The sequence below is a fragment of the Puma concolor genome, chromosome B3 (assembly GCF_028749965.1).
Source record: "Puma concolor isolate L17-30 chromosome B3, mPumCon1.1.hap2, whole genome shotgun sequence".
Classification (NCBI taxonomy): domain Eukaryota; kingdom Metazoa; phylum Chordata; class Mammalia; order Carnivora; family Felidae; genus Puma; species Puma concolor.
The window spans coordinates 60501122-60517768 of record NC_141672.1 but is presented as its reverse complement, the minus strand read 5'-3'; the positions used below and the strand labels follow the sequence as shown (position 1 = coordinate 60517768).

Below are 16647 nucleotides of genomic sequence, written 5' to 3'. Positions count from 1 at the left end.
AAATTATGTTTTTTATGAACTAAATACTTGGTTATAACAGTTATTCACAAAATCTGATTTTTCCTTCTCTGCTTTTACTTTGCAAGGAGCTTAGACTCTTTTGGGGGAGGTGATGCAGTGTTTATGGATTGTTTTGAGAGCATTGGATTGCCACTAATTTACTTGTGGACAACTTACTTAAAATTACTGGGCCTGTTTACTCGTCTGTAAAACAACAGATTGAACTAAGTGATATCGAAAGCCTCTTCTAGTTGTAAAAGCTTTACAATTCAGTTATCTGATTCTCAGTGTTGAATTACTTGATACACATCAAGAAAAAGATCATCATGAGAAGTGGCATGTCAGTGTTCCAGAAGAACTCTATGAGGAAATGATAAGGATGTGGCTTTTGACTAATTGTGAGAATGATCCATCTAATTTGTAGAACTGTTGTTAATAGCTGGCCTTCAGAGGACTTGTCCCTAGGAGTCTTAAAGCAGAGACAGTTTGTGCAATGTGTGAACACATGGGGTCTGGAGTTACCCAGTTTTGGTTGTTATCCTGGTTCCAACACCTGTAACAACAATTGTTTCTTTACCTGTTTCTTTACCTAAAAGGTAGACATATCAGTAGTACCTATTTTATAGAGTTATAGTGATGAATAAATAACTCATGTAAGCCTGTTAGGTGCCTGACAGTGGTAAGCACTCAGTGTATGTTAACTGTTACTAGACTCTTGTTACACTGAAGCTTGGGAGATATTTCTTAGTGGTGGATGTTTCTTGGAGTGGAGATTCTGGTATAGGTTGAGAAATTAGACATGTTGAATGTCAAAGCTTTTCCCGTTTCTCAGATTTTGTGTTGAGGGCTCAAGTGGAAGATTTGTTAATGAAGATTTGTTAGACTGGGCTTGGAGATGAATTTAGTTTTTTTCATCATTCCGCACCACAGTCAGAATACTAAGATAAAGATTATTTTTTAATGACAGAAGAGACTCATAAATATGGAGAACAAACTGAGGGTTACTGGAGGGGTTGTGGGAGGGGGGATGGGCTAAATGGATAAGGGGCACTAAGGAATCTACTCCTGAAATCATTGTTGCACTCTATGCTAACTAATTTGGATGTAAATTTAAAAAAATAAAAAAGAAAATTAAAAAGAAAAAGATTATTTTTTCATGATGAGAGGAATTGATGTTTGCTAATCTCTTAATGCTCTAGGCACTGTACTTAAAGGCATTTTGTGTATATTACTCATTGAATTCACACAACAACTCTATAAAATAGATATTATAAGTTAAGTTTTACAGGTGGGGAAATAGCCCAAAGTCACATGATCAAAGAATGAAGAATAGAGATTAAAATTCTGACTTTTTAGAGTCTAAATCTGTGGCTTCTCTGTTATTATACATTGAATTTCTAGTTTAGTAAATGACAGACTTTATGTTAAAATATGCAAAAAATACCCTTAATGTCTAAAAATGAAGATTTTTTTAGATTTTATAAAAGTAATGTATACTCACTAAATAAAAAAAGTTCAGACTATTTACAAAGGATGTACCAAGAAGTAATCAGCAGTATCACTTTAATTTATTCTATATTTTAAGTATATTTAGACATAAGTCATGTATATGTTTTAAAAAATGAAATTATACTATATATTAGTGTTTTTATGTTCTTTCTTAATATATTATAGATATTTTTCTATGAATATTTTATAATTTATGTAAACCTTTCCCATTTGACAAATGTTTAGTTTGTTTCCACTATTTTACTGTTATAAATAATTTTATAATTTTGGATGTTACTTTTTCCTTTGAGCATTTCTTTGCTCCCTCCTATTAGAGTTAATGTTTTCTTCCTTTGAACTCATATAATACTTTGTTTTTATGTGTCCTGTGACAAGTACGATAATTGTCCTTACCACAGATTTAAGCTTCTTAAGATAGGGGCTTAACACCTGCACTTAATAGAATGCTTTTTTGCATATTGTAAGTAATATCTGAATACAATGTGGTCATTCATTGAAATTATAGTTTTACCTAACCTTTGAAGTGTAAACTTTTTAAAAGCCTGTAATCATTTAGCATCTGTTTATTCTTATATATTTTTTGTAGATTTATCTTTAATATTGATAGCACTATAATCATACTAGGATTTACTTTTTTTGACTTAGTAACTTTGTATTGTTTTGTCTCCTATAATTAAGAGTAAATATGTAATACTATACTGTGTAGAAAACATTTAGAAGTAGTTTTGATTCTGTGTTAAAACATATTGCTAAATGAATGAATTGATATTTTATTAACTAAGATTGTTATTGTATAGTATTGTTTTTGTTAGTACAAAATTGATTATATCATTATATACTAGAAAATGATTTACATTGGAATCTTTTTGATAATGAATGCTAAAACATGGTTAAGCTAGGGTTTTGTTTTGTTTGTGTGTGTGTATTTAACATTCTTTATTCTTTGGCCTGTTAAAGTCAATTCTAATGTGTAGTTCACAATTTTAAGTGAATATGTTTGATAGTACAGTTCTTTTAACCTGTAAAAAGTTATGGTTCTAGGTTGAGTTAATTTGCCTTTGTATAATAGATAAGTTTGCCCCAGTGCGTTGCGTTAGTTTGGACAGGTCTGATGCTCCATACGCTGCTGCTGTTTAACTAGAGAGTTCACAGAATGACTGGGAAACATATAGTATTCCATACAAGTTTAATCTTTGCCCACAAACTATTTAGGAATATTGTTATGTTCTTGCTGTTTATTGTAAGTGTAAGTTTTTTTCCCATAGCATACATACTCTGATTTTCTAATTTTTTTTTTTTTTTTTAAGTTTATTTACTTGTTTTTGAGAGTGCTTGTGCATGGGCGGGAGAGGGGCAGAGAGAGAGGGAGAGAGAATCCTGAGTAGGTGTTGCGATGTCAGCACAGAGCCTGATGCAGGGCTGCATCTCACACACTGTGAGATCATGACCAGAGCCGAAATCAAGAGTCAGATAGATGCTTAACCAACTGAGCCACCCAGGCACCCCGAATCTTTTATTAAATAAAAGTATCACTAGACCAATGTAAAAGCTTATGAGAATGGGAATATGATCTTAACAAACAGACTGCATGCTTTGGTTATATTCAGCGATTTAAAAAAATGGCCTGTACAGGCATGTTGTGAAACTGTTTTAGATCTTTATGGTTTCACAGAATTATAGTGATTTCTCTCCAGAGTTGGTTATCTGCTTTTATAGCCAGAGTACCTGTGCATAATGATTCTGAGTCTCCATTCCCATCACCCTAAGCTTGGGTCCTCTTACATTGCTTCTGTCATGTTATTTGGATATTGACAGCACCAAATAGTGCTAATTCTTGCCTTCACATCTGGATAACCGCATTTATTGGGAAGTACATGATCAAACTCCAGCCTTAGACTCATGTCTTTTGGTTATAGGAAACTCATTTCCTTTAAAAAAAATTCTGTAAGTTAAAAATTTTTTACACTGAGTTTACTGAAATGCATTCTAATGTATTGTGATATGTGTGAATGCTTATCTTCCATTTTACATTTGTATAAGTGTTATTTTAAAAATGCATTTAAAAAAATGAAAATGTATTGTTTTCTTTAAGTTGGCAGCTCGGACTGCTGAAAGAAATCTTAATGATTTAAGGAAAGAAAATGCTCACAGTAGACAAAAGTAAGTATCTTAGTGGGAACACTTTAAGCTTTATTTATTACTTTATTTTTAGTTGTATTTTGTTTATTATATAATATTTTTGTAGGGACAAACTTGCAGTGAATCCAGCATATCTAGTGGTGAAATATTTATTAGTTTTATTATAAGGTACTAGATTTTTTGTTTGAAACATTTGTCTTAGGTTACTTTAAGAGAAGTAAATTGTTTACATGTTCTTCTGTAAAAAGCATAACTTAAAACAATTTTTTTTCATGTGTATTTATTTGAGAGAGAGAGAGCGCATGTGAGCAGGGGCAGGCAGAGAGAGAGAGAGAGAGAGAGGGAGAAAGAAAGAATCCCAAGCAGCAGTGCAGAGCCCAACACGGTGCTCGATCTCACCAACTATGAGATTGTGACCTCAGCTGAAATCAGGAGTTGGTGGCTTAGCCAACTGAGCCACCCAGGCACTGCCCCACCACCCCAGTTTGTTTGTTTTTTTTAAACTAGAGTAGGAAGAAGGCAGTTACAAGGGATGGAAAGAGAAAAGATAGATCTCTGATGTGGTAATTCTCAGAGTACTGGCATCTTTTAGTAGATATGGGTAGAATCCATTTTTATTATTTCTCTCATTCTCTTGTTTAATTGTATTGGGTGACATTGCCATGCAATAATAAAATGAAAGAATAAAAGCTTACAATGTATGATCGAAGGGAAGAATAAATGCTTTTCTAGGAGCAAACATCTCTTCCCAGGTGTTCTAATTTCTTGCCAGAATGTACCATTAACATTATTCCATGATAGTGTAATCTTTTTGCTTGTCTTTTCTACTTTGAAATTAAAACTGCATGATTAAATGTTCTATGTCAGATCTTATGATCAAGAACTAGAAATAAGATTCTTTTAAAATGTCACAATTTTAAGATAAAAGGTTTAGGAATAAAGTAGTAGGATGAGTTCACTGGATTCCTATTTTGTGTTGTGATTAGAATCATTTGGGTAACATTACAATGGAAAGCAGGTGTGATGCAGAGCTAGGAACCCTGTGTTTTAATCCTGTTACTTTAATTTTGAATAAATCATGTAAACTTTTAGCTCAGTTTCCTTACTTGTAAACTGATACATTAGAACTGGTTGACCTTGGAAAGCCCTGCTATTTCTAAAATTTGGATTCTGTGTAATAGTATTCACTGAAGTCTAGTTTTGAACACAGAACAAAACAAAGTGATTTCAAACCTCAATAAAACGTCACTATCACTAGGCAGAAAGAACCCTGTTACCTGTTATGAAAAGGTGTTTTGGTCAGAATATTGATTTATTTGTTTATTTTGTTTTCTTTCTTAATTTTAATTACAGTGTAGTTAATACACAGTGTTACATTTCAGGTGTATGATTTAGTGATTCAACAATTCCATTTATTACTGGTCAGAATAATTTTAAAAGATTTGTTTCTTCTGTGTAAATATTGAGATAGTGAAGAGATCCTTGTACTTGGAAGAGGCATTTTTCTTGAAATGTGAGTGCTTTTCTTAGATGAGTAACTTAGAGATGTTTGTTCTTTATTTGCAGATTAACTGAAACAGAGTTTAAATTTGAACTTTTAGAAAAAGATCCTTATGCACTTGATGTTCCAAATACAGCATTTGGCAGAGGTAGTCTTTTTTTTTTTTAACCCTCATTTAAAATACATATATATGTATATATTGCACATACCTTTTATATTAGTGTAAATTAATACTATTATTTATAAATATTTTAGATTTTGGAGCCAGGATTCTAATCCGAGTTCTATCAAAATCTCCCAAGTTTCTGAGTTTTGTTACCCTGGAAATAATGTAAATAATTGCTGCCTTTATTTCTTAGTGGGCTTTTGTAAGATGATGTATATTTAGCACATTGAGCTCTTTGAAAAGCAAAGTGAAAGGCATGTAGTAAGGTACTCAATATTTCTTGGGAAAATGAGTAAGGAGTGCTTAAAGGGAATAACATTGTGACTGTTTATCCACTACTCATTGGGATTTGCTTGAATTATAAAAACAAGATTTAAAACAGATGTTTTTAATTATTTAAAAGTATCAATTAAGGTGGGAAAACATTAATAATCTGAGATTTGATTGCTTTAATTACCTCCAAGAGAGGACCAGGTCTTTGGAAGATGTATTTAATATTTTTGTCTATTCATTAATGAGTTAGCATCTTTAATGATCTCATACTGTTCCAAGTAGTTTAAATTTTTCAAAATAATTTTTGGTTGAATTGGAATTAAGCATCTAAGGCAGGGAAAATAAACCTAACTTTATATAGGTAGAATCCCATTTTAATAACCATTTCAAAGTTGTAAAAATCACTTTTGAGAGTCTAATTTCATTAGAATGAAAATGTTTTTACATTACAAAATAACAGGTTATTAATTTCAAATAGTAACAAAGGTTGGAGTGGGGGGCAATTATACAGAAGGAATTCTTGACTGAACGTAATGCAGAAGTCTCGTAAAGATTAAATAATGCTTTGATCGTTTGTTGTAATTGCATTTGACCGTTATATAAACTACATAATAAAATTTAACATATTTAAAAAGTATTATTTTGGTGGTATTTAAGTTTGCTTTCTGATGTTGATTTTAGATCTTTGGAAGCATAATCATTACTTGGGAGTGGTGAAGTTTGTAAAATGATAGGGCTCCTGGTTATATGGTTTAGAAAGTGATTTATTTGATAAATAAGTATATGTAAACTGAATTTTCAGTGGTAATGAATCAAAAGTTGTTTCTGATGCTTCAGAGGATTTTGCATTTCTATTTTGAAAACTCTGAGCTTCACTCAAATAATTCATGGCTCAACATGGCCTAGCCTATCTGGCCCTAATTTCAACTGAGCCCTTCCGTATTACAACTCTTATCAGCTGAAATGTCTGGAAGCATACTGCCATTAAAAGCAAAACCAAACAAACTTCATGGCCCCCAAATCCTCTCATGGTTCTAAAATATCACCAGTATCCTTTGCTTAATAGTGTATGGTTACTTAAGTGTATTATTACCAAGAGAGTAATATTTTTCTTGACTACAGTGTCCACTTGGTAGACAGACTTTAAACCACAGGGTTCCATATTTAATTCTATCCCGTATTAATAAAACCCAGAGCATGCTAAGTGTTTAGGATGTGGATTAAACTTAAATTGACAATAGGGTGACTTGATGGAAATTGTTGAAATGGGATTCTAATCTATAGTGTAGCTAACTGAAACTATGAATTTAAATATGCTGTTTTAATTATTCCAGAGCATTCCCCATATGGTCCCTCACCATTGGGTCGACCTTCATCTGAAACGAGAGCTTTTCTCTCCCCTCCAACTTTGTTGGAGGGTCCACTCAGACTCTCACCTTTGCTTCCAGGGGGAGGAGGAAGAGGTATATTGTTTAAACATCTTTATTACTTTAGATTTCTTCCTTACTTTATATTTTCATCTCAACTTATCTTTAAAATGATCTTTAAAATAAATCTTTGGAAAATACAGGCATTCCTTGCACTTATTGTGGGTTATTTTTGTTTGGAAAAGGAGCTCTATGACATGTAATTTTAATACATTTTTCTCTTAGAAACAGGTATAGTAGGTTATGTTTTGGTCAAGCCCTTAATCTTTTTAGATCATTTGACTTCTTAAAAACTATATATTATACTACATAATACAACACTTTATAAAGAATACATGAAATATGATAACAATATAACCTAGCATAAAATTGTATTTTAACAAAACATTATTAAAATGTAGAATTTCTAAAATCTTTTTTTACTTCATTATCATGATCTTTTTATTTTAGAAAATCAGAAAGTAAAAGAAAGAACCTTCTTTTTAGAGTGGAGTAATACAGAAGTACTATCTTGAGTACTTCTCAAGAAGAGTTTTAATAGGAGCCTTAAGGGAGACGGAAATGATTTAATACTTTGAGAAACTGACCCAGGATTGCTTTGTTACCCTGTATGGGGTTTTGCAAATTTTAGCAGCTACTTCAAGCCTATGCATTAGCTCTTGGTCTTTCTCCATTTACTTCATCAGCGCTCATCCTGGCGTTACCTGTGTACCTGGAGTTTTCCTCTTTTGATTTCTCACCTCACTTTGTCAAGTTGCTTTAAAATTTTCCCTTGAATTGTGGCAAAATTAAAAGGTAAACAGCGCTGTTCATTCCCAAGTCAAAAGTCTTAGGTTTTTAGCCCCAAATCTGTGTTGTATAAGAGCTAATAACATTCTTCATCAGTGTTGTGTCTCTATTCCCCCCTTTTTATCAGTGAATCTAGCATGTTGAGTCTGAGGTAGGAACAGAAAGTAATGAGACTAAATAAAAACACCAAACTAAATCCAACTTCTCACAGCTCATATACTCAAATGGATACTACTTACCAAAAATAGTCTCTCAGGGATGCTGTATGTATATAAATATATATATATATATTTTATATATATTTAATATTTATATTTAATATTTTATATATATTTTATATATATTTTATATATAAAATATATAAAAATATTTTAAATATTTTTGGAGCTCTTTCTTTGGGATTCCCTTCAAAGAATGAGAAAACAAAATTTCTATGGGTTATGGGATATTCTCCCTTTGCCCATTTCCTCTTTACGTCTTTGTATCCTCAGTTTGGTATACTTCCCATTGGTCCCTCCCACTTCCCAGTCCCACTGCTGATTGGACCCACAGCCTGGGGATATTTCAGAGAGAACTTTTGCTTGTGTTGGCTTTGAATTGAAAACTCCTAGGGAAAGAGTGAGTTGCAGACTGACACTTGGAGCCCTGGGAGACCTTTCCTTTGAGCATTTGAGGAAGGAGACTAATTTTGAAATTCACATGTGTGCCCTCAAATCCATTTTCCCCCTGTTTTTTTGACCTATATTAAGAAATATGTTTTATATCATGTCACATTACATGCCAACATAAATGTAATAGAAGCCATTTACATGAAGTAGTACTACCCTTACTATTTTTGATGCTTTCTGGTATTTTGTGTTCATTTCTGTTCCATTTCATTTAAAAAAGTTGCTCATTAAGACTAATTTCATGCACCATGATGGTTTGCAGCCAGCAATCTGAAAAACAGTTCCCTAGAAATAAAGGTATAATTGGCTAAATTGCAAATGTGAATCACTAGAAGTTGAATGACATAAGTCAAGGATTGCTTGTAGTCAATTGGATATTTGTAATAAGTAAGAATTACCTTTGATTTCTCCTCTCCTATTTAAATTACTTTCCTCTCCTTTTTATTACTTTTGAGAAATGATGTGTTTAGATTATTTGCAAGGGTGTTTTACTGTTTGTTAGAAGAGCTACAGAAGTTTTAGGTAAGTTATTAGTAGGTCTTGAAAGAGTTGCTTTGGAGTAAAAGTTACTATGACTCACTGAAGAAGGGTGAATAGTGCCCTTTTCCTTCCTTTTATTATCTTTTTAAATTTGAAAGTTTGAATGAGATATATGTTTGAATCAGATGGAACATAAGGAAAATAATTTTTTAGAGTAAATTTCATGTAACTTTTAGTCTAAATGAAAATTTTAACCTTTAGCATTTTTAAGTTTGTAATTTTTTCCCTGGTAGTCAGTTGGTTGGCCTGTATTTTGGTCTTCTGAAAGGAAGCAATCAAGAGAAGGTCTTTGAATGTCTTCTTTAAAGATCTGTGCTTCACACTAGATGAACTCAGCCTAATTGACGCACATTTTTTTTCCAGTTTAATTTTCTGCTTTCCTAGCCTTTTTCTTCTAATGACCTTATTAGAAGGATGAACAAGCTGGAAAGAAAGATTTGGGGAATATACAACTATGAGGAAAAGAGATAGTTGACTTACTTTCAGAATATAAAAGTCAGTTTACCTCCTGACTGTACAAAAGAGAGCAGATAAAATTTTTTTTAAAGATTATTATGTATTTTTTAAAAAAGATTCTTATATTGATTTGTACAAGCTACCAAGAAAAGTTGAATTAGTTTTAGTCTCTTAAAGGTGTACTGAACTGTGGAGACATTTTAGAAAGATTTCTATTAAATTAAAAAAAAAAAAATCTATTCCTTAGAAGGTTAAAAAGAAAAAAAGCTTTTGTTTTCTGGGCAATATAGTTTTGAGAAGACCGCATTCCCCCCTCAGTGACAGATAAATGAAGTACTAATATATTTTGTTATTTAATGTTAAAAAATTTTTTGTATTTGTTTTTTCCATTTTAATTGAATATGTGTTATTAATTGAGGTACTGTGTTTTTTGTGGTCATAAGAAGGGAACTTTATAATGATGGTCTTTCTTTATAAATGTAAGCATGCCAGAATTCCTTCCCAAATTAGTGTTACCTTGTTCAAAGTATTTATTCCAACAGTGCTGTTGTTTTTGAAACTTTTGTTTTAGACTTGCCTTCAGAGTTGTGAGCTCTTTTTGAAGGTGAATTTGATATTCAGAAATTGCTAAAAGCCCTTTAAAGCCAAATTTATCTGGTGGGTATAAAGTTTGTAATCAGACTGGTTAAAATGATTTTTGGACAGAAGTAGAATCCTGTTTCAGCATTGAGATGTGATTTCTTGAGTGTCTCTTAAGTTAATCCAAGTACATTTCTAAAAGAGTTGTTCTAAAAATACTTTGAATAGTTGTAGAATTATTGAAATAGGTATATAACCTCTAAGATGACTGTGTTAAAAGAATCATGCTCTTTTTGACTATTGGCATATTAGTGTAAACAACAAAAACCTCATAATTATGTTATTCCATCTGATATAGAGGTCTTTACTTTGTAATTCACTTCATACTTTTATTTTTCAGAGTTAGTATTTATAATTTATAATTTAGCCACTGATTTTCTATGTAAATGATGATGGTGGTAACATTTATAAATGACTTTTATAGGCAATTATTTGTTTATACACATGGCAAGATTATTTTTTCCTCATTGTCCTAGTCTTTGTCCTAGGCTTTGGTAGGATGGAATTACAGTCTAATATGTCTTAGGGAAACTTCGTTGGAATCTGATTGTTTTCACTTTTTAAAAGCTGCCTGGATTTCATTTGATGATAGGTCTTATAATACTTTTTTAGATAAAACAGAATTGTAATTTTTTCTTTAATTAGGCTCAAGAGGCCCAGGGAATCCTCTGGACCATCAGAATACCAATGAAAGAGGAGAATCAAGCTGTGATAGATTAACTGATGCCCATAGAGCACCTTCTGACACTGGGTCCCTTTCACCTCCATGGGACCAGGATCGTAGGATGATGATCCCTCCATCAGGTATGGAGAGAGTGTAATTATTTATATTTCAAAGGTAAGCAGTATATGAAACACAGAAGAATGGAAGAAAAGAGGAGTACATGTATGTCCTGTTTTAAGAAAAACTGATACATATTGGAAAACAATAATAACACAGATTTCTAACCATAATAATTAGGGGTAATTGTTCATGTTACAGAAAGCTGCTTTGTTTCCCTCCCAACCCTCTCATGGAATATCTTTATTATTTTTATTGCTCATAGAAGTAATACATGTTTATTTTAGAAAGTCCAAACAATGAAGAAATGTGTAATTAGGAAAGTGAAAAAAATCTCCCTCATCATCTTAGCATGCTTTTCCAGGTATTTAGTTTTATATATTTTAGGGATTTTTTTTTTTTTTTTTTGGTATTTGTTCATAAACATAAATAGAAAAATTCCCTCATCACTTCTGTGCAATTACACTATTCACCTTCTTGTAATTGTCTTTCTTCATTAAACAGTATACCTTAGATTAATTGCTAAAATAAATATATTTACCGGAAGAGTCACAGCAGAATATCCTGAAGGAAGGCAATAACTGCTATTCTTTTAATAGCTCTTACTCTCCCAACGAATGTATTTAAAATTTTTTAGTTTGCTAAACTTTTATTTATGCAGTGTTTCAGGGACACCTCTTATGTGAAGTGAGCTATGCCTGCTTTGTATAAATTTAAAAAAACATACTACTTCAGATTCCTTCCTGAGGAGTTGGAGAGAGTAAGAATATCATGGTAAAATAACTTTAATTCCAAGAATCAGCTCTTGCTGTAGTAGTAGTGTGTATATGTTCTAAGAAATGGTGGCTCTTGCGGAGCCTGAGTGGCTCAGTTGATTGGGTGTCTGATTCTTGATTTAGGCTCGGGTCATGATCCCAGGGTTGTAGGATCAAGCCCCATGTCAGGCTCTGCTCTGAGTGTGGAACCTGCTTAAGACTCTCTCTCTCTCTCTCTCTCTCTCTCTCTCTCTCTCCCTCTCTCCCTCTCTCTCTCTCTCTCTCTCTCTCTCTCCCTCTCCCTCTCCCTCTCCCTCTCCCTCTCCCTCTCCCTCTCCCTCTCCCTCTGCCTCTTTCCCCTGCTTGCATGCTCTGTCTCTCAAAAAAAAAAGAATCTTTTAGGGGAGTGGCATAGAACATCTTTCAAAGATTCTTTCTTGACTTTAACATTCACTAAAAAGTTTTGCTATGGTAAAAATAAAGATCATAAACTACAGCCCCTTTCTCTAAGAACTTGATTGCAAGATTTTGGTGTATTATCATATCGCTACATCTGTATAGAGAACTTTCCTTTGAGAATTTACAAGCTATTAATACCAAGAATCCCTGTCACATGTGCTAACTCTCCAAGTAAAATCTGGTGTAGTGGTTTTCAAAGTTGGCTTACCTTCAGAAGTAGCCTAAGAAACTTCAAGGAAAATGCAGACATATCTGGGTCCCCCTTCAGATCAGACCTTTGGAACATGAACTTCAGAGGTAAGGCCTATATTTCTATTTTTTTTTTTTTTTTTTTTAATTTTTTTTTTCAACGTTTATTTATTTTTGGGACAGAGAGAGACAGAGCATGAACGGGGGAGGGGCAGAGAGAGAGGGAGACACAGAATCAGAAACAGGCTCCATGCTCTGAGCCATCAGCCCAGAGCCTGACGCGGGGCTCGAACTCCCAGACGGTGAGATCGTGACCTGGCTGAAGTCGGACGCTTAACCGACTGCGCCACCCAGGCGCCCAAGGCCTATATTTCTAAAATACTCTCTTGAAGGTTCTGAGGAATAGCTAAATCTAAAAACCACTAATCCATATAAAACCACTGCCCTTATTATATGGAAAGAGCACGCAGTCCTCCAAGAGATTAGTTGGCAGTCTTAGGTTAAAGTAGCTAGGTAGATAGCTGAGACTAGAACTCAGTATTGACTTTGTTATTGTTCATTCATAAAATTAGAAAATTTTTTACATGTCCTTTAAAAATTGCCTGAAGCCTATAATTTTAGACTTTTGGTATTATCTCATAGATACCTAAGTCTCTTCATTTTGTTTCCAGGTTTTTTTCCTTCTTTTGAAAGTTGAATAATTTCTATTGATCTGTCTTTAAGTTTACTGACTCTTCTCTCTGTCATCTCCATTCTGCTATTAATATTTTTTAATTAAAAAAAAATGTATTTTTGTTTTTTTCATTTTTTTTTTTTTTCATTTTTTTTTTTTCAACGTTTATTTATTTTTGGGACAGAGAGAGACAGAGCATGAACGGGGGAGGGGCAGAGAGAGAGGGAGACACAGAATCGGAAACAGGCTCCAGGTTCTGAGCCATCAGCCCAGAGCCTGACGTGGGGCTCGAACTCACGGACCGCGAGATTGTGACCTGGCTGAAGTCGGACTCTTAACCGACTGCGCCATGCAGGCGCCCCTCATTTTGCTATTAATATATATTAAACCTATATAGGAAAAGTTTTATTTTATTTTATTTAAAAATTTTTTTAAATGTTTATTTCTGAAGGAGAGAGAGAGAGAGCGAGAGAGCGTGAGCGGGGGAGGGGCAGAGAGAGAGGGAGACACAGAATCCGAAGCCGGCTCCAGGCTCTGAGCTGTCACCACAGAGCTTGACGCAGGGCTCGAATTCACGAACTGTGAGATCATGACCTGAGCCGGTGTTGGAGGCTTAACCGACTGAGCCACCCAAATGCCCTGTGGAAAAGTTTTATTTTAGATATTGTATTTTTCAGTTTTAGAATTTTCATTTTTTTTTCAGTGATTTTTTTTTTATTTATATATGAAATTTATTGTCAAATTGGTTTCCATACAACACCCAATGCTCATCCCAAAAGGTGCCCTCCTCAATACCCATCACCCACCCTCTCCTCCCTCCCACCCCCCATCAACCCTCAGTTTGTTCTCAGTTCTCAACAGTCTCTTATGCTTTGGCTCTCTCCCACTCTAACCTCTTTTTTTTTTTTTTTTTTTCCTTCCCCTCCCCCATGGGTTCCTGTTAAGTTTCTCAGGATCCACATAAGAGTGAAACCATATGGTATCTGTCTTTCTCTGTATGGCTTATTTCACTTAGCATCACACTCTCCAGTTCCATCCACGTTGCTACAAAAGGCCATATTTCATTTTTTCTCATTGCCACGTAGTATTCCATTGTGTATATAAACCACAATTTCTTTATCCATTCATCAGTTGATGGACATTTAGGCTCTTTCCATAATTTGGCTATTGTTGAGAGTGCTGCTATGAACATTGGGGTACAAGTGCCCCTATGCATCAGTACTCCTGTGTCCCTTGGATAAATTCCTAGCAGTGCTACTGCTGGGTCATAGGGTAGGTCTATTTTTAATTTTCTGAGGAACCTCCATACTGCTTTCCAGAGCGGCTGCACCAATTTGCATTCCCACCAACAGTGCAAGAGGGTTCCCGTTTCTCCACATCCTCTCCAGCATCTATAGTCTCCTGATTTGTTCATTTTGGCCACTCTGACTGGCGTGAGGTGATACCTGAGTGTGGTTTTGATTTGTATTTCCCTGATAAGGAGCGACGCTGAACATCTTTTCATGTGCCTGTTGGCCATCCGGATGTCTTCTTTAGAGAAGTGTCTATTCATGTTTTCTGCCCATTTCTTCACTGGGTTATTTGCTTTTCAGGTGTGGAGTTTGGTGAGCTCTTTATAGATTTTGGATACTAGCCCTTTGTCCGATATGTCATTTGCAACTATCTTTTCCCATTCCGTTGGTTGCCTTTTAGTTTTGTTGGTTGTTTCCTTGGCTGTGCAGAAGCTTTTTATCTTCATAAGGTCCCAGGAATTCACTTTTGCTTTTAATTCCCTTGCCTTTGGGGATGTGTCGAGTAAGAGATTGCTACAGCTGAGGTCAGAGAGGTCTTTTCCTGCTTTCTCCTCTAAGGTTTTGATGGTTTCCTGTCTCACATTCAGGTCCTTTATCCATTTTGAGTTTATTTATTTTTTTTTTTTTTAAATTTTTTTTTTCAACGTTTATTTATTTTTGGGACAGAGAGAGACAGAGCATGAATGGGGGAGGGGCAGAGAGAGAGGGAGACACAGAATCGGAAACGGGCCCCAGGCTCTGAGCCATCAGCCCAGAGCCCGACGCGGGGCTCGAACTCACGGACCGCGAGATCGTGACCTGGCTGAAGTCGGACGCTTAACCGACTGCGCCACCCAGGCGCCCCTTGAGTTTATTTTTGTGAATGGTGTGAGAAAGTGGTCTAGTTTCAACCTTCTGCATGTTGCTGTCCAGTTCTCCCAGCACCATTTGTTAAAGAGACTGTCTTTTTTCCATTGGATGTTCTTTCCTGCTTTGTCAAAGATGAGTTGGCCATACGTTTGTGGGTCTAGTTCTGGGGTTTCTATTCTATTCCATTGGTCTATGTGTCTGTTTTTGTGCCAATACCATGCTGTCTTGATGATGACAGCTTTGTAGTAGAGGCTAAAGTCTGGGACTGTGATGCCTCCTGCCTTGGTCTTCTTCTTCAAAATTACTTTGGCTATTCGGGGCCTTTTGTGGTTCCAAATGAATTTTAGGATTGCTTGTTCTAGTTTCGAGAAGAATGCTGGTGCAATTTTGATTGGGATTGCATTGAATGTGTAGATAGCTTTGGGTAGTATTGACATTTTGACAATATTTATTCTTCCAATCCATGAGCAGGGAATGTCTTTCCATTTCTTTAAATCTTCTTCAATTACCTTCATAAGCTTTCTATAATTTTCAGCATACAGCTCCTTTACATCTTTGGTTAGATTTATTCCTAGGTATTTTCTGCTTCTTGGTGCAATTGTGAATGGGATCAGTTTCTTTATTTGTCTTTCTGTTGCTTCCTTGTTAGTGTATAAGAATGCAACTGATTTCTGTACATTGATTTTGTATCCTGCCACTTTGCTGAATTCATGTATCAGTTCTAGCAGACTTTTGGTGGAGTCTATCGGATTTTCCATGTATAATATCATGTCATCTGCAAAAAGCGAAAGCTTGACTTCATCTTTGCCAATTTGGATGCCTTTGATTTCCTTTTGTTGTCTGATTGCTGATGCTAGAACTTCCAGCACTATGTTAAACAACAGCGGTGAGAGTGGGCATCCCTGTCGTGTTCCTGATCTCAGGGAAAAAAGCTCTCAGTTTTTCCCCGTTGAGGATGATGTTAGCTGTGGGCTTTTCATAAATGGCTTTTATGATCTTTAAGTATGTTTCTTCTATCCCGTAGAATTTTCATTTTTAAGTACTTTTACTGTCTGCTGAGATTTCTTATCTTTTTATTCATTGTAAGCATTTTTTAAATGTCATGAGCATAATTTTATAGTAGCTGCTTTGAAGACGAATGATCATTCTGACATGAGGGTCATCTTTTTAGTTTAAAAAACACTGATGTTAAAAAATGGCAACTGAAATAACTGAATTTCTGAGGAATATAGATTCTGTAGTTATCTGAGATTTTCTATAATGTAGTCCTATGCAGCATGCTTTGTAAATTTCATATATTTCCTTAACATGTTAGAACTTGGCAAGAATTAAAAAAAATTTTTTTTTTATTTAAGACAAGTAAGGAGAAGTATAAGAAATTCTATAATTCTAAGGAATCATTTGTTTTTGCACTGTTAAATACTTTGAAGAGGGGATATAGGGAGCAAATAGAAACAAAAAAAACGACTTAAGCCCTAACGTATTACTAATTACGTTGATTGTAAATTGTCTAACATCAGCAGTTAAAAGACAAATTGGTAG

The 16647-nt window shown here is 34.5% G+C and overlaps 1 protein-coding gene across 12 annotated transcripts in view; it reads left to right on the top strand.

Moving 5' to 3' along the window:
• Nucleotides 1–16647, top strand: part of MIA2 (MIA SH3 domain ER export factor 2) — a 115338-nt gene that overhangs the window by 81729 nt on the left and 16962 nt on the right. For 8 of the 12 annotated variants that reach the window (XM_086709867.1, XM_086709869.1, XM_086709875.1 and 5 more), the window contains 4 exons: nt 3602–3669; nt 5215–5297; nt 6923–7051; nt 10753–10911. In XM_086709867.1, coding sequence (XP_086565993.1) covers nt 3602–3669; nt 5215–5297; nt 6923–7051; nt 10753–10911 — 439 coding nt within the window. The remainder of the gene's footprint in view (nt 1–3601; nt 3670–5214; nt 5298–6922; nt 7052–10752; nt 10912–16647) is intronic. The other 4 variants (XM_086709870.1, XM_086709880.1, XM_086709877.1 and 1 more) reach the window with 1 other exon arrangement.